This window comes from Rhopilema esculentum, chromosome 16 (genome assembly GCF_057945365.1).
Source record: "Rhopilema esculentum isolate cy_ngs chromosome 16, ASM5794536v1, whole genome shotgun sequence".
Taxonomy (NCBI): domain Eukaryota; kingdom Metazoa; phylum Cnidaria; class Scyphozoa; order Rhizostomeae; family Rhizostomatidae; genus Rhopilema; species Rhopilema esculentum.
The window spans coordinates 11,019,222-11,037,137 of NC_142830.1; the positions used below are offsets into that span (position 1 = coordinate 11,019,222).

The 17,916-nt window shown below is 34.7% G+C and overlaps 2 protein-coding genes across 2 annotated transcripts in view; one reads left to right on the forward strand and one right to left on the reverse strand.

Annotated features, from left to right (window-relative positions):
• Positions 1 to 17,916, reverse strand: part of LOC135682726 (exocyst complex component 3) — a 33,214-nt gene that overhangs the window by 15,092 nt on the left and 206 nt on the right. Inside the window, exons 2-15 of the mRNA XM_065197733.2 lie at positions 8,719 to 8,866; positions 6,872 to 6,928; positions 6,588 to 6,667; positions 6,305 to 6,337; positions 5,860 to 5,950; positions 5,054 to 5,160; positions 4,643 to 4,733; positions 4,039 to 4,077; positions 3,763 to 3,872; positions 3,102 to 3,215; positions 2,296 to 2,404; positions 1,562 to 1,645; positions 784 to 857; positions 55 to 168 (exon numbers count right to left, since the gene is read on the reverse strand). Of these exons, the coding sequence (XP_065053805.2) occupies positions 55 to 168; positions 784 to 857; positions 1,562 to 1,645; positions 2,296 to 2,404; positions 3,102 to 3,215; positions 3,763 to 3,872; positions 4,039 to 4,077; positions 4,643 to 4,733; positions 5,054 to 5,160; positions 5,860 to 5,950; positions 6,305 to 6,337; positions 6,588 to 6,667; positions 6,872 to 6,928; positions 8,719 to 8,799 (1,184 nt within the window). The 5' untranslated portion in view covers positions 8,800 to 8,866. The remainder of the gene's footprint in view (positions 1 to 54; positions 169 to 783; positions 858 to 1,561; positions 1,646 to 2,295; positions 2,405 to 3,101; positions 3,216 to 3,762; positions 3,873 to 4,038; positions 4,078 to 4,642; positions 4,734 to 5,053; positions 5,161 to 5,859; positions 5,951 to 6,304; positions 6,338 to 6,587; positions 6,668 to 6,871; positions 6,929 to 8,718; positions 8,867 to 17,916) is intronic.
• Positions 14,190 to 17,738, forward strand: LOC135682732 (uncharacterized). Its single transcript, XM_065197742.2, has 2 exons — positions 14,190 to 15,023; positions 15,423 to 17,738. Exons 1-2 carry the CDS (start codon positions 14,381 to 14,383, stop codon positions 15,767 to 15,769), a joined length of 990 nt encoding a protein of 329 aa, XP_065053814.2. The 5' UTR covers positions 14,190 to 14,380; the 3' UTR covers positions 15,770 to 17,738.

Here is a 17,916-nt window from a genome sequence, read left to right on the forward strand (position 1 = left end):
CCCAATGATATAAACATTTGAAGCTAAAGAGAAAAAAGTACATAATCGACTAACGTATCGTTTAGAGACTCCAAGACTGATCTGCTAAGTAAAGGGCCAAGTTCCTCTTGGAGGTTGAAATCAATTTGATCAACTGCAAACTCATCGTTGCCCATTAGTTCTTCTCCACTGGAAAAAGCACAGTATTTTCGAAAAAACCAAATGGCTTATATAATCGAAGGGTACAGAAATGGAATGGAGGTTAGGTAATAGTGAGGCTATATAATAAAACCGTCTCAAGGAAAAATGGAAGATCTTAGAGCAGGAGATAATACAGAGACAGCTACAAATAAATGGCGACCAAGGGACATTAAGGATGTTTAGATAAATGCAAATATACTTGAAAAATAGTGGTAAGAATTAGATTGAGGACAGGAAGGGATTTCAACCTCAATGTGACTCGCATGGATACCGTATGAATAAATCCAGTACTGTACATAATAGATAGAGCGCAAATAATTCGCTGGAAATGGTTTTTTGGAAGAAAAAAGGTACAAACAAAATATAAAACAGTCATGATCAAGACATATTGTGTTCAGCTGATGAAAAACGAAGCAAAAATGGAAATGAGAGAAAAACGGGTTGGTGCATCTCCTATACCTATGATAGAACATATAACAATGATCGTATGCTAGGGAATTGGGATATATTCAAGGCTAAGAAAACACAGGTGTTTATCGTCAACACTCCATGTAAATCTTGAAACTACCTACAAAAATACTGAGTGAATAAATTTGCTCTTACTAATAATCTTTTATCCAAGTGAGCAGTGTTATACATTCACTCGGATCATTTCGAGCCATTGCCAAATCTTCTAGCTAAGAGAAAAATGTCAACTTCATCAATACATATCCTAAACATAGTTCAAACATTGTTTTGACAAATTTCTTGACTTTAGTCTTCAATACAAATGATTATTTAGGGGGTTTATGTCAGGGAAAAACCCGGGAATCTATAGGAAAGCCCTAGCAAGGGAAAAACAGGGGGAGAATAGAAAAGAGAGAGGGGTACGATCAAGTGCGTTGACTTTAGGTTTTAATAAAAAATAAAGTTTGGGATACATCAATAAAACTAAATTTGATGAAGCCAATCTTAGTGAAATAGGTAAATGAGACGAGTTAAGTGTTACTGATAAGAAATAACAAACAAAAATAACAAAAAATAGGAACGCAATCGTGAAAAGCAAAGCTGTTTAACTTAGCCATGGAAACATAAAATTATACGAAAAAGAAGATTAAAAGGATCTGTCTTACCAATTGCTATGATTCAAGGAGCTCAAAATTCGTAAGAATTCAATGTTTTCAGACATATAACAAAACAAACCTAAGATTATTCTCGTGATATACTAAAAATCATGACGATTATAACCTTATGATGTTTTACTACAAACAATTCATGTTGAACATTCTTGCAGATCTGCATCTTCACTTTGCTACAACCAATTTTAAAACATTACCCATCACAAGTTCATAAGATCATTTTTTCTATATCAATGAAGTAAGTTTTCAATCACAGTACGCACCGTTCTTGATGTTGCATCGTGGTAAATTTTTGCGTATTCTTTGAATATTTCGTAAGTCGCAGGAAAGCAAGGCCGGACTAGCTCCTAAAATACAACGTCGACTTAGAACCTACTTCAGTTAAAGGCAGGATTTTACATTTATTGTGCTTCACAAATAAAGTAATAGTTTACACTAGTTAATACAAAAAAATGAGAGACAGTTTCAAGTTGAAAATATCTATTTGTGTATTTCATGAACAATCTGAAACCGGAAGAAAACCAGGGGTAACTGTAAAAGAAGGGAATGTTCTAGCTTCTGGTCATTGACAGAAGTTAACGCATTAACCATTCCAAATAAAGAGATTTCATTATGTTTACTTCCACTTGAAAGTCACCTTCATGGTTGTCTTAGGGAGGAGAAGTTTGCAAGTGAGGAAAGATGTCCTCTCAAGCGGCCGTCACAAGAGCAAGAGTTATTTTTCTACAAAAATTAAATAGATTGGAGTGAGCGGGAAACAATTGTCCAATGATGGAAAATTCAACAAAAACAGGGCATTACAGAATCCTTAATTTAGGTTAGTGAAACTTTTAACGAACCATAAACTCATAGATTTCAGTATAGCTTGTGCATTGTATTGTCATCTTTACTTTTATGCTGTCAACAAAATGACTGACTGCAAACAAATACATGAAAGGCAAGGCAGTAATATTTGAGCTATTTACACAAGAATGAAATAAATATTAATTCATAAAACCTTGACAGTGACGAGGTCCTCCAGGATGAAAGCTCTCATTCTTTCAAGGTGTCGGACAAGCCACATTTTGTCTGTCCGTCGGTCTAGCTCCAATTGGTTACTCTCAAACCTAGCAAACCAAAATTATAGAATCTTTATTAAAGCAAGCTTTAGTCCCGAGCCTAATTGCACCCAGAATGAACAAGGAGACATTGGGAAGTGGCACGAAGTATTGCATTAAGGCTTCAAATGGAAACAGAAGAGATTAATAGGGATCTAATAGATGGGATCAAACGGAAATCAGATGCATCAATAATTATCATACCAATATTATACAAAGCCGTTCAAAGACTATTATATTACGCGCAGATGAGATCAATGCCTCGACGGCTTCCAGTCCATCACCTTTTAGATATGTGATTGTTCAAACTATTGCATGTTAAAACTTTTGCAGCATTGTTTAGTTGTCACATAGAACAACTCGCTTCAGGTAAAATGATACTTTGCTTTATTCAAAAAAATAAAATTTGCTTGTTACCCTGATTTTAGGTTGCAATCACTTCCTAGTTAACTATAGAGGTGGTACCAGAGAGAGAATTAAGAACGGCCGGTTCTTCGAGTTCATTGCCAGGGAAGATTTTTCAACATTGCCATGACACTTTGATCAATCAAAATCTAACGTGTGCGGCAAACTATTGGTGAGAATTTAGTCATACAGCACAAAAATTGTGATATCAAACAAGATTGAAATTTTGACTCGCTCTTGACACTTTGCCTTGCCTCTCTTGCGCCGAGGACGACAGTGGGTTGTACTTAAAAAAACAAACCTGTTATCGACAGACTTTCTTATCACTGCCATGCAACGACTTTTCCATACTTTTGGCCTCGTAGCAGGCAAAAAATTGGTTTTCTTTTGTTGCTCTAGAGCTCTTCTGTCTGACCTGAAATTCAATAAACCCCAGATTTAGAATACAGTGAAATCCCCATACAGCGGAGTTACCATCCTCTTGTAGAGAGGTGTATATTGTCTGGAGTTCCTTCAATGATGGATTGACAGTAAAGAAAAAACATGGGACGAAATTGTTGTATGCAATTAATACCATGCACATAATGAGTAGCATGTTAGAACCGGATGGCATGCGTAGTTTCATGCAGCCTCAAACCCATATTTAAATAGTAGAGCTGTCAATCATAATCTTGGGTGTGGGGTATTAGCCTCTATATTAAAGGACACTTATTCTAAATAGTTCAAGTAAATAGAAGAATGGAAGAAGTCTAAGCTTAAAATACCAATTATCGCTTCATTGAATAAGATCAGCCATCAATCTATCTCTAGAATTTAAATCCAAGGATGAATGGAGTCGAGATAAGCAATAAAAGATTAAAAGCCTGTGTGCCTTGAAAGTCCACATCATTTTTTAAGTTCGTGCCACTGGAAAGAATATACGGCGATGCAATGCAAAAATGATGACTCTTAAAAATAAGTACCTTTCCTCTCTTTCTATAATTCTCAACGCTGTTACAATCTGTGTAGGGTTGCTTCTCGCAGCACTCAGTGTCTGCGATATTACCGTCCATAGCTGCTTGGCTAGTAAATCCTGAAGGTGAAAGCAAAAAGAAGTTAATAAGATATTGAATAGCTTAAATAATCATTCGTCACCACCAGTCTATGCAAAGGATTTGAAATGAACGATTTTGAGCTTCAGTGCATTGGGCAGATTCTGGTCAGATTTTTCAAACTAAAGAGAAAGAAAAATTGCTCACCGATAATCCCCCGACTCTTGAAAAATACAAATCTAGTGGCTGCAAAAAAGACAACAGACGTCACAAATTGTGCATCATTTCATAACAATCTCTGCTCTAAATAAGCCCTATATTTTATATGACATTTGAGTTAGCATCATCATATCTCGCACTCATTTCTCACTAAGATGTCTTTCATTGAAATAATTGTAAAATAATTGGCGAATTGAACAATTTTGAGTACGTTGATAAATATGATAATAACATATAAATATATTATGAGCACATAATAGATGGATACGAAATACAATTGTTGAAAAATAAAAGAAGGGATTTAGCCAAAAGATTGTTCTTGTAGCTTACCTTGAATTAAAAAACAGTTAAGGGAAAGTTATCTTACAGATTGGCGATGTGAAATTATTCAATGTAGAGTTATTCCTGAATTAGGTATTTCTTTAGCTATTATTATGATCTTTAATGATTTCGAAAATTAGGTATTATGATCTTTCACTTTTTTATGATGCATTTTGGATTTTTGCAACACATCTTCCTTGGGTTGATAGCAATGCAGCAGCTTAAAATGCTACGTCCCTCTATGGCATTACAATTTGAAATATCATCGTACCTCGGATTCCAAGAACTCAATTCCTTGCTCAATCTTCTGCTGATGAACTTCAAACAATATCTCATCTCGTGTTGCCTCGAGTTCCATAAGGCTAATGGAAAAGGGTCATTGCTTGCTTAACGTCAATTTGAATTTCATTTCAATTACCCATTAAACGCACCTTTAATGAGTTAGAAAAGGCAGACGATTGGGCGAGTTATACAGAATAGTAGTTTACTTTAAACGCTTTACAGACCAACATGAAAACCAATTATATAGATCAAAATGAAGTCACATTTTTTTATTTGCTTCATGGCTTTACTTGGTGTCAACTAATAATTATTAGCCATAGTCTACATCAGTTTCAGTATCAGTATCTTTTTTAGTTTTCTCACACAAAATAACAAAACATGCTTTGGGCAATAAACATACTTTTTGTGTGCTTGAAGATAATTTCCTTCCAAAATCATACTTCGCGTCTTCTCCACAGTTTCTGGCACATTGAAAATCTGCTTCAAATGCTCATTTGTCTTTGCCAGCTGAGAAAAAAATTACATCACTTGCACTTACGACGATAAATCAGACTGCATTTATTTACACGCTTTCTTTTTCACGCGCCAAGTATTAGTACTTTCATAAAATAAGTTAACCTTACTCTAGGGCCTGCAGCAAAACATTCTTTCTGGAATAAACGGAAATTATGGCTAGCAGTTCCTTAACATTGGAAATAAGGATGCATTGTTTTTTTAATAGAAAAAAGCATATCTAAAACAAACAGAAAAAAAAAATTTCGCTCTTTCCTTGCTGTTTCTTCATATAGAAGGTTCCAAAATAATAAACGGGGATCTGTGAGTTTGGCGGATTTTTTTCGAAAAATCAATAAGCGTGGGGGTAAAAGTATATAGACACACTATTTTAATGATATGGTATACTTATGTTCTGTTATCTTGCATACTAAGTTTTAGGATCAAGGTGTGATTGAAGTACGAAGGTTGAATTCCGTTATGTTTGAAATAAACAAGAACTTCTTTCTTGAGTTGACGTAAAGGATTATAAATTACTACAGATAGTTTGCCAGCAAAAGCCACCAGGTAAGAGGCTTTTGTGTATCTCAGTGCAAAGAATGGGACTTTCTGCCTCAACATGTGACAAACTGAGCAAAACGTACTTACTGAGACTAAACAAGGAAACCATTAAATGAAATTGGCCTTTAAAAGTAAATGAAAGCTTGCACAAACCTGAGCATGTCGAGACTGCTGCAACCTTAATTCAGACAAATGCTTGTTAAGAACACTACTCTCATCAAATGCACCATCCAGTTCCTGAATCCTGTCAACATAAAGGTATATTTTAGGCGAATTGTCAGAAACGACAGCTGAAATCGGCTACGCATAATTTTGTAAATTTTTTCACCAGAGAAAAGAGCAGATTTAATTGACAGAAATATCAATTATTGCATATAGATCCAACTGCAAATTAATAATTAATATGTTTCTTTTTGATAACTAAATCAAAATTGATATTTTTTTTCTACAAACATTGCTCCAAATATCATCTTCAGTTTCTAAATATCTACTGGTATGGTAAATATAAACACAACTCACAAACGGTAAGACTATTACAAAGTGAAAAATGGAAAAAATTGCTTAACAGGTTATATGCTTTGACCTTTCTCCAACTTACCATTCTTTTACTTCACCTATCTCACCAACAGCACTGTAAGAAAAAAGTAAATTTACAATAATAAATCAATGAAATATATCTTATAATAAGGCACTGACTTTGTATGTTTAGAAAAAATTTCAAGATAGAAACATATAAAGAGAGGTATTTGGTCATTTTCACTCAAATTTTACAAGCTTTGTAAGTTCCTCTTTTGCATTAAGTTAAATCTGTGTTATGAAGATCTTCAGTCAGGACAGGAATTTATACTTGGCCTTTTATGATAATATATTGCTTTAAAAACCTTTTCAGTTCATTTAATCCTGATCGAATTCCATCTAACTGTGATTGGACAGCTGTCTTTAACCTTGAATCTACTGATGCCTGTGAAAAAATATTAGAAGAAACCCATCATTGAAAAAAAATTGAACAACAAGCATATAATAAAAGATACTTTATTACTAGCATAACAGAAATCTGAATCAACATAACAGTTGCAACTTGTGTCATAGTTACTTTTCATCACTCTCTATTTGATTCTATATAGCTATAAAAGGTTCTTCTTTAAAATTAATAAACATTCCTGACCTTTGTTCGTAAAACTCTTCTTCTAATCTGCTCTACCTTGTCCAGCTGGTCTGGTCTCTAGAAAATGTAGAAAATCTGGCTTATTTAAGCTTCTCAAATAACTGAAAAGTAGTTTGTAACAAAAAAGCCAATTTAATAATCTTATTTTCAATAATTCTTTTTTATTTTGACATTTTTTCTTGTTGTATCTTGTTATATACTGAAATATTTCTTTATGAATTTTAAGTGAAAATGTTCAAAATTATTCAACATGAGACTTGTTGGTAATATAAAAAGTGCATGCACACAGGTTATTACGTAACAGTTTTGTTTAAAAATGCAAATTCACAGCATCTCACCCAGTTTTGCAACTAAATACATCTACTTTAAGACAGGCAATCTGAGATCATGGACTTTTGAGCATTTTCCCTATACTAGCTACATAAAGTAAGTGATGGTAGGTAGTCAAGTCACAAAATTATTCCAAACCCAAGTGTTATGTTTATTTTTATTGAGAATATTCCAAACCCCTTGCATATTTCAAAGTTAACATTGTCTTCCTGACAGTGTTCATTTGTTTCTGGAAAATTCTCCAAACCCCTGTTTATTCCAACCCATTCACTTTTATGGGAGATTTCATACAGGGCATGTTTCTCTCTCTATGTGGGTTTTCAGCCAAAAAAAGCCAAGCTTATCCTATCATAACCTGGTTCTTCATGGGAAAATGCCTGGGATGGAATCTGTAATGCTTTCACAAAGGAGGCTTGCCAGTAGACAAGAGACTATAACCTAAGACTTTGAAAAATTAAAAAATTCAAAAAAGTCATCAAGCCAATTAAGTAGCATGTTAGCCTTTGGGATAAATACAAGCAAGATTTAGATAAAGCAGACACAGGTTCTATCCTGAAACCATGCCTTAGGATTTCATGGCTAGATAATAAAGACTTTTTCTTCACTCTAAGGATCTGAGGTTCTCGGCCATTTTACCATGCCTTGTACCCGTGAAAATATATTGTTTGGGTGCTGAGTATGGCTTGTGCACACCCAAAATATGTTTTCTAAAATGTTCCAGCACACCTGGTAAAGGGTGTAACATTTGAGATCTTGGGGTGGCATTGATGTGTCCTAATGCTAAGGACAATGAAGAATTGGGTTTCCTTAAAATAGACATAGTCCTGCATTGGTTTGATAACAAAATATCTAACAATCATGAACATTTTCTTTTCTTAGTTTATTTTCACTTCTCAATTGATATCCTTGGGCTCTAGAATAGTTTGCACACTAGCACAACTGAAGTGCACACATTTACAGAAACGCACACTTCAAGTTTTGCTCTTGCACACAAAAAGATCTCGTTAGAAACTGCCATACTCTACAGCCAAGGTTTTGGTGGATTGAATCGCATCTTCAATGTTCACTGCAAAATTTTGCTATTAAACATACTTCAGCTAGCCTGCAAGCTCTAAGGTAATTTTCTGCTGCAAAAATTTTGGTACCCTTTTATAAACAGACGTAGAAACAATTTTAAAGTTCGGGGGGAGGGCATATGTATAGGCTAAAAAAGAAAGGGTGGTACCGCTGAACGTTCCAAACATCATTCTTTGAAAAAAAATTCTAGTCCAAAGTTGGACCTGTCGTTTCAATTTTAAGGAGCCAAAATCCTTATAAAAATGCACGCTTGATCTTTTATAAAATTTGGTAGAAAGTTTAGCAAATTATACTTCTAGTCCAAAGTTAGTTTAGGTTTCTAAAAAACAAAATTGTAATTTAGGCCCTCTTCTTCAAACCCTTTAAGCACCTACCTACCAAAACCACGACAGGATTCAATTTCAAAAAAGCTATGAGCTAGTGTGAAAAGTTTCATATACCTGGAGCAAATTTGCCACATACTTGGCAGCACAGTTAAGAGCATCTTCCTTGCACTTCTCAATTTCATTACCTTCCGTCATTTTCTCCTCCTGCCTTCGAACTCTCCATATGATTGAATACGAGGCCAGTTGTTTTGATTTCCACAATCTATGATTGATAGGCACTTGAACATTTTTAAGGAAATACTTTTAGGTGCAATAGTAGTACAATAAAAGTTACATACAATAGTAGTACAATAAAAGTTAGGTACAATAGTAGTACAATGAAAGTAGGTACAATACAAATACATCAGGCACAGCGCAGCCATTGGTCTAGCAGGGGCTATAGCTCCCCCCATTTTTTGCAATAATATGCTAGATAATTTTTTGAAAAGTTTACCCTAACGCAACTTTGGATAGTTTACTCCTATGTAGTAGCAGTTCTTCTTGACTGTGAATCTTTTTTGTTAATTTTCTTGTTGTTGTTAATTTCCAAGTAAACATTAAAATACCTAAAGGTATTGGAGTTCTGTATAAACTAAGGCATTTTGTGCCAAGAACTACTTTAAGAACACTTTAAAACTCATTCATTCAATCCCATGTCATGTATGGCATATTCAATTGAGGGTGCGCAAACAAATTAACTCTAGAAACCCTAAAATGCAGCTTATGAAAACCTGTTAGAGTAGCTGACTTTGCATCGTACACTGCACATAGTGACCCAACCTTTAAACGTTTGAAGCTTTTGAATTTCGATAATCTCTACAAGCTTGAAACAGGAAAATTCATGTTTCAAATAAATAAAGATGCTAGTTCCTCTACTTTAGGAGCGGAATTTCTAAAAACAAAAAATCTTCATCATTACAATACTAGACAATCGTCTAGCCTTGGTTTTCCTCTTCAATCGATTTCCACAAATTTAAAAAAAAACTTCCTTACATTTGATGGTGTTAAATTATGGAATTCTCTGCCTTTAGACTTGAAAAATGCTGCCACTAAGTTATCTTTCAAAAATAACATGAAAATTTACCTTCTAGAGAACCTTTAGTCCTATTTAGCCCCATTCTAACACAATTGAACTATTTATGCATATTGTAAACAATTATTATTTGATTTCTGTTTTTCTTTTTTAAATTCTTATTTTTTTTATTTTTTATTCTTACTGTTATTATTCAAACAAATTCATAATATTATTATTCATAATATTAAATTATCGTCAGTTTGCGTCAAACTGGGCACATGGCTCTGATAGCTCCTTCATGAGTTTTTTCCATGTGTCCATCAGCTGATCTTATATAATATATTATGTTGTTCCTTGTAATTTAATCTTTATGTTTATAAATGTATCTTCAAATTAATTGATTTGTTGCTGAAAATAAAGTATTGATTTGATTTTATTTGATTTGATTTGTTTTACCTTGTTTAATGATATGATGTATTTTCTAACTATTATGTTAGCTTGGTGTTTTATAACCCTCAAGCTAATTTTATCTATTTTTATAGCTATTGTAATCTTCTTTGAACTAGATTGGTTATAAAAATTCAGTAGAAATACTCAAGTATTTTCTAAAAGGGGCCTTTTCCGGCGTTCGAGAGGGTGTGCCTGAAAATTTGTTGAGGGCACACTCATTTTAGCCCCTCGACCTTTAGACTGATGCGCGGTCCCTGATGCAAATAGCTGAGAGACAAGTAGAAAATTATCTTGATAGAGCTATCGAAGCCATGTGACATGAGTACGTGCTAATCTAAATAAAGTTAAATTTGATAGATAATGGTAGGATTGAATGAAAGACATTTCACATTTTCATTTCAAATTTCAGCAATTAATTACAAATTAGAATTAACATAAAGATGCTATTTAAAAAATAATTATTAAGATAGAATTCGATTGTTGAAAGCTACATCAAGAGTTATAAAGAAGTGCTTACGGACATTACCCTGGGTACCAGACTCACTATAAAATAAAATAGAGATTTATAAAGTACATTATGGCAGAAAACCAAATTTTCGAGCAAATGACAACCATTGTGAGTTCTTGGTGATATAGAGTCACAAGATACCAAGTTCAACTATATGGAATCTTGAAAAAACCAAATTGTGTTTGTGGAGTGACATTTAATAGCAAAGAAAGATATAATGTTTTGAAAACTTTGATGTCGTTTTTTTCTCGAGCTCTGCCAATTAAACGGACGAGACTGATGACGATAAAACAAGGTATAAATAGCAATTTCACAGCAATTTGAGAAGTAAATGTTAAATTATCTTCAATTTAGTTGTCAGTCTGCTTTGTTTGACCACGCAACTGTAAAATTTAAATTCGAAACTGGTGACATTTTTTATTTTCTGTTCTGAATTTTTAATGTTCTCTAATTTAAGAGTTTAAACAGCCTCCTGCTTGGATTTATCAATTTCGTGCTTCGTGTATGTGTGCCTCAAAAACGATATAATGACTATGAAGTTTCGTGAAAATGATTCCCTCTACATCGAATGCCTTTCTATAACTATAATTTCTATATCCCCATAAGTTTGTGTTTAATTTGAGCGCCAGCTTCATTATCTTCCTGTGTTTCATCATTCAAACTTTTGTGCGTTTTTTTCTGCAAAAGTTCTCCTTAATTTTTTGTTCATTAAAATAAAATTTTAGAACAGCACAGATCTTTTTAAGAACTGCACAAAAAGTTTCAGAACTGCACATTTTGTGTAGAACTGCACGTTAGAAAAAAACCTTGTTACAAGGGAGCTGAAGTCTATTTCAGCATGAAGGAAGTGCGCCGTTTATCACACAAAGAAAACGAAAATTGTTCATGTTTTTATAAGACATATTCCCGATTTTAAACTGGTTCAGGCCTGGCAATCTGGCAATCTTTTGGGTGTTCCCTGTGTTTTGTAACCCCGAAAGGGCCCCGAAATAAGATGGTCACTTGCCCACCATGGCCCCTGGCCATTAGACCTTTGTGATAAGCTCCTCGGCTCCAGAGTCTTTTTTAGAGCTTGGCAAGAATCTAGAGCTTCAAGCCAGGCACATTGTTCAATTTCATGTCGCCATAATATTAATTTAAGATCTGCTTTGTATTAGGGTAAGAGGTATAGCATTGTATGGCAAATGAAAAGCACCGATGGAAAAATTCCAAATTTTGTCTGGCAGTTTCTTCTGAATTGTAATATCAGGGTTATCAATCAAGTTACTTGGGTATAATTTTGAGAACAAAAAAATAGAAAAGACCTTTGTCACAGAGAATGTATGACAGGAAACATTTATATTTTGCTATGTAAGTCTATGAAGAATTGGGCGACGACAGAACAGTGTTGTTTTGATAGTTTCAAGCAACAGCAGACGCCACTTCATCAAAACTGATTTATGTCCTATATATTCAGCTGTTAGCCGCTTATTGCAAAGACAAATTTAATAGTAATCAGTAGCGGCGCCATGGGGGAACTGGGGGACACGTCCCCCCCCCCCAGTTCTCGGCAGGATCAATTTTGAATTTCGTCTATATCCGATGAAAAATGTTGGTGGACGGGTAATATTTTGGCAACGTACTTTTTTCGATGTCATCCTTTGATTTTCGAACTGCCTTTACATAGCCAAAAGTTAGTTTTGGGCGTTTCTTTCAGGTAAAGTTGGCTTTCCTTGTTTGTAAAAGGGCGTTTTCTGGTGCTAAAAGGGCGTGGCCTAAATTTGTTTGTTTTGTTTAATTCCATTATTCATATGAGACATATAGCATAACAAGCAATATTATAAATGGTTTAGCGGTACATTTATACGTTTTTTTAAAAAGATTGGAGCGCCCTTTGAAAAAATATGTTGTTTGAAACAGCCTGGCCTTTGAGTGTTAGTTTTTGTACGAAGAACATCATTGGAAAATAGGCACTTTCATTTTCATCGTCAATATTTCATCAGGGAAAGAATAGCTCTGCGGCACGAGAGTTGGTTTTCAAGGAGCTCTATTTAAAAACATGCGTGGTTTGCATGAAATAATGAAATAAAGACTAAAGTTTGCAATATCTAGTCCATGAATCTTCTTTTTCTTTCAAATTTCTCGTTATATTAGCGTATCTTAATAAATCATTGCATTTATCGTTACATTAGCAAAATTAACATCACCTAACAACAAATAATCAACGACATTATTCGACGACGACTTGAACTCAGCTGAATTTACAACGATTTGGAGGAACGCCTATTTTCAGCATATATGATGCTCACACACATCCTAATTTAGTATCGTTTAGTGCAGTAATTTCCAGTCCTTGCAAATAAATTCTAACAGTCCTTTGTGCCCATAAAGCGACATAAATTAAAATAGACGTGATAGTTTATCACATCAATATTAATTGTTTATAGACTTCTAAAGTCAGGAAGAAATGGGCAGAAAATAGTTGATGTGAAATATTTCTGATAGCCTCTTTTCCAATTTTAATATAGGATCAAGGTATGAATCAAGTGTGTCAAGCATAACAGTGGCGTCTAATTGTAGAAATGACGAGAACAGGGAATTATAGATGCTTATCGTAGACATGTTTTATGTTCTTGCAAACTTTCATCAATCAGGGCCTAGAAGCTGAACACATAAACGTTCATATTGTGTTTCTTGAATATCCCGATTATAATGTCTGAAAGTGAAGTCTGGAAAAAGGATCGATGTTGTAATTAGTTTCACATATGGATATATTTATTGTTATTTTTTACGAATCTGGACTCAATTTAGATTCTTTCAAGAATATCAGCATTAAGCATTATCTGCAAAGAAACAAAATATTTCAATTTTCAATCAATAAGGCAAATCAGAGATCTAAGTACCGATCCTTGAGGTACACCACAAGAAATAAGTTTGAATTTGGAACTATTACTAATAACTGTGATGTATCGATATATCTTTTAAAGGTTGAGTCGAACATGATGTCACGAACTCGGACACACCAATATACTGACTTGCTATAACAATAACTAGCTATATAAATGCAATAAAGTTTTTATTTTTAGCGACTTTAGATTAAATTGACTTTGTTTAGGAAGACATTAAATAGCGACTATTTCTAGTCATGCAGCGACGCTTTTTATTTCAGTTATTAGTACATACAGTAAAATAAGGGTAGGCCAAAAGCAATACACAGATAGAGGCGAACATGGAACTCAGTTCCAAATGAGATAAAACACTCCCCTACTTTACAAATATTCAAGAAAAAAATTTCAGAATTTACATCGTTTAATTGTACTTGTAATCTTTGCTGTACGTTAGGAATACGTTAGCAACATCGGTTATATTTGATTTATATTATATTTAGCGTTGGTAATTTAAATTAGTTGGTTTTAATGTATGCATAGCTAGAAATTGTACCAACTTTAAAAAAGAAAGAAAAAACTGTTTCACTTCGGGGCATCTCGGGGAAAGGAGAGCGCAATGGAGGAGAACAGCAACAACATTCAGAGCAATAGAGTTCTCAAATGTGACGTCACAAAAATTTTAAAATTTTGAAATTTTGACCACATAACATGAAAGAACATCATAAAATTGTGGCATGTATGCAAAATCAGTAGAATTTGTCAAAATTTGTCAGACACTGTCAAATTAGGGGTCTGGGACACAGGCTAACCCGAGTCTATTCTGATCTCTAAAAGTCTTTTTCTTTTTTTAGAGATCACATCAGTGGTCGGATTTTTTGACCTTTTGCCACAAATAGAATGCTACTCGCAAATTTTCAGCACATTAGAGATTTACGACCTGTTTTTTCATGCAAGTTTATCAAGAGGATCAACCAGTCAAGACATATACAAACTACAACTGTGCTTGGATTGAAAATGAATAATTCCCAAGACAATTTTCTGAAGGCTGCGTTTGCTTTGAGTGAGGCAAAGACATTAGTGGTGACAGCTGGTGCTGGAATGGGCGTTGATAGTGGGCTTCCTGATTTTAGAGGGCCTGAGGGCTTTTGGAGAGCGTACCCACCATTGAAAAAGCTTGGATTAACCCTCCCCGAGATGAGTACCCCTGCACGGTTTACAGATGATCCGCATTTTGCCTGGGGATTTTTTGGGCACAGGAAAAATCTTTATAAGGCTACAAAGCCACACAAAGGCTTTGATATTTTGAAAGAATGGGCTGATTCCATGGAGAATGGATATTTTGTTTTTACGAGTAATGTTGATGGTCACTTTCAGAAAGCAGGGTTTGATGAAAACAGAGTAGTGGAATGCCATGGAAGTATAAACTATCTCCAACAGGTCAATGGGAGAGGTAAAATATGGCCATTCCCTGATGATCAGAAAGTTAATGTTGATGAAAACACACTACAAGCAATGGATCCACTACCCTCGGGACCTCCTGGTATGTTGACATTGACATGGCAAAAAGATGAGGGGGCCAGAATAGGGCAATATGTTCCTAATTGCATTTTCAGTCTTTTTCAGCAGTGCAAGAAATGTCACATTTTGTCTTTATGTCGGCACCCCTCTCCAAAAAATCTAATTATACAATCTGTTCTTTGTTGGTTGAACCTCTTTCCACCACAATTTTTAAATTTTTTACCCACCTTTTGTGAAAGATTAAAGTCAGCACCTATGATTTAAGGAGTGCTTTTTTTCATTTAACAGTGCATATAAATTGTAAATTATCCCAGACAAATCCAAGTGGTTTAATTGGATGATTTTTTAGGGTCAAAAATTAGCAGAATGAAGCATTTGGTTACACCATCTATTAGTTTGCCTGATTTTCTTTTCCTTTTAGATCTGGAGGCATCCAAACAGCAACTTGCCAGACCAAATATATTAATGTTTGGAGACTGGGAGTTTATTGAAACAAGGACATCAGAGCAATATGCAAGATTTGATGCTTTTGTTAAAGAGAAACTGAAAGGTCTATCAGATAACTTTGTTGTCATAGAGATAGGGGCTGGGCTATATGTTCCAACTGTTAGATTTCAGAGTGAACGATTAGTTAGTGGTAGAAAAAATGGGACTTTGATAAGGATAAACCCTGTTGATCATGATGTTCCATTTGGTAAGCATGTTTCATTGCCACACAGTGGACTAGAGGCTTTGACAAAGCTGAAAAGTGAGCTATCCAAGTTATAGCTATAGTCAACTGCGAGCAGGGACCGCGCACCAGTCTAAATGTGGGAGGGCTTAAAAGGGCGTAACCGAAATTTTTTTGAGGCCATGCCCTCTAGAACACCCTTTAATAAACAGTCTGGTTCAGAGAAGATATCGATAGCTATAGAATAGAGCAAATTAGCTTGAGGTCCCCAAGATAATCAAACATCAAGAAAAACACTTAGAAAATGAACAGAAAGGGTTCCCAGTCAAGAAGAACTGCTTTTACTTAGAAGTATACTATTCAATATTGTGTAAACTTTCTAAAAGGTTTTCCAACATATATTGATTATCGCAAGCTAGCCCAATGGCTGTGCAGTGCCTGAATGCGAGTACAAGGGTTTAGATTGAAAATGCATGCTCGATTTTTACAAGAATTTTTAAGTTGCTTATTTGCATTTTGTAATTACTGATTGACTTCTGTGCTTGAGTTTTAAAGAAAGAGTAATTAATTACCCAATTGTGGTAAGTGTAGCAAAAGTTTTAGCAGTTTATATGAATCAACTGAAAAAGTTTACAATTTTCATAAGAATAATCTAGTACTGAATAAACATGTAACTGAAAGATTCTGGTTTAATTCTAAAACACTTATGAAATCATCATCTTCACCAACAGCAGCCATTTTGCTATTAAGAGTTTTCCTGTTCAAAAAGTGGTTTTCAGTGTAGAAAAATTTAATGCCCTTTAATCCAAAAACAAGTCTGAGATGCCTGAAAAATTTCATAAAGTCAGAAACTTTCCAACAATTTTTTTTTATTTAAACTTGTGTTTTGTTATTACTAGTTCTATAATGTGTATGACAGCTATTGAAATTAGCCAAGCACTAAATCAAATACTGTGAAATTAAGATTTCAAACAGTGGTATAAATTATCCCATGGAATGATAGTTTCCAGGAAATGTTTCTAATGTGCATTAAACTCTCAAGTTTTTCATTAGGCATTGGACAAGGTTCTAATGTTTATAGATATTTTGCCTTTTCAAAATGTCCTTGTTCTTTTTTCCAACAGCAAATGAGATATGCCTTGGGCAGGGACGGAAAGAAAACTCTCTTGCTTGGACCCCAGTTAAGATAACAACTGTCATATAAAGTTAGTTAGCATTTGACTACTGTAGACAGTAGATCTTTCCTTTGACTTTGCAAAGATTGAATTCTACTATGTAGCTGGCTGCTCCGATGAAGAAGGCTGATCTTGTTTACAAAACAACCAAATTGATACTTTTTACTTTTGGAAGCCACATCCCTGCCGTTTCTATACATTTATGCCCCTTTTTATGCACTAAACGTTTACTCGATCACAGAATTTTTTTAATTTCAACACGTTACATTTCACAAATTGATTCAAGATATATTTGTACATTTTTAATATTATAATTGATTAATTGATCATTGCTAACTGCTTCGTCAATTTCCTTTTTATTATTCTCTTGCTTGATTTTGAGGGTTCTGGAGTTTTAGTATCCGTCTGTATAAACTCTGCTTTCTGATTCTTTATTGGGACTTGAAATACTTTCTGGGCCCTATGGTCCCGTGGTACGATGCTTTTTTCAACCCTGGTCTTGGACCATATTGTGGTCCAAGGAAATGGGTATTCTTCCATAGCAAGAATGTCTGTGTTTGAGTTTATATTTTTCGTACCAGGGTCCTTTTTGCGCTGCCCGTTGGTGTGCAAGGGCGTCTTCTAGATGGGAATGATTTTTAATTACAGGGTAACGATGCTGGTTGGCAAATTGTCGTTCAATCATTGGCAGGAAGTCAGAGCTAAAATGTAATCTTAAAAAACTAATTCTGAAATAGTAACAACTTTTTCAAAATTTCCCGTAAATTGAAATGCTTGGCTGGGGCTATAGCTCCTGGCCTCCCATTCCCTAGCTCTCCAGCTACTTCTCTCATATTTACTGATAACCATGGGCTCCGACGCAGGTTGGGAATCGGGGGGGGGGGGGGCAAGGGAGATTTTAATAATCATAGCAAAAGATCAAAGCCCTATTGTTTTGCAAAAAGCCATGGCCCGGCTACCATTCGTTGAAGGCCCTGGTGACGGTATTTCTAAGACCCAATGCAATGAACATGCAAACAAGGAAATTCTTGATAGTTTTTTAACATTGGGTAATGTTTCCACCGGTCCAT

Coding starts and splice junctions, on each gene's coding strand:
- LOC135682732 (XM_065197742.2), top strand. CDS start 14,381: ATGCTACTCGCAAATTTTCAGCACATTAGAGATTTACGACCTGTTTTT. Junction 15,024..15,422: donor ACTACCCTCGGGACCTCCTG/GTATGTTGACAT, acceptor TTTTCCTTTTAG/ATCTGGAGGCATCCAAACAG.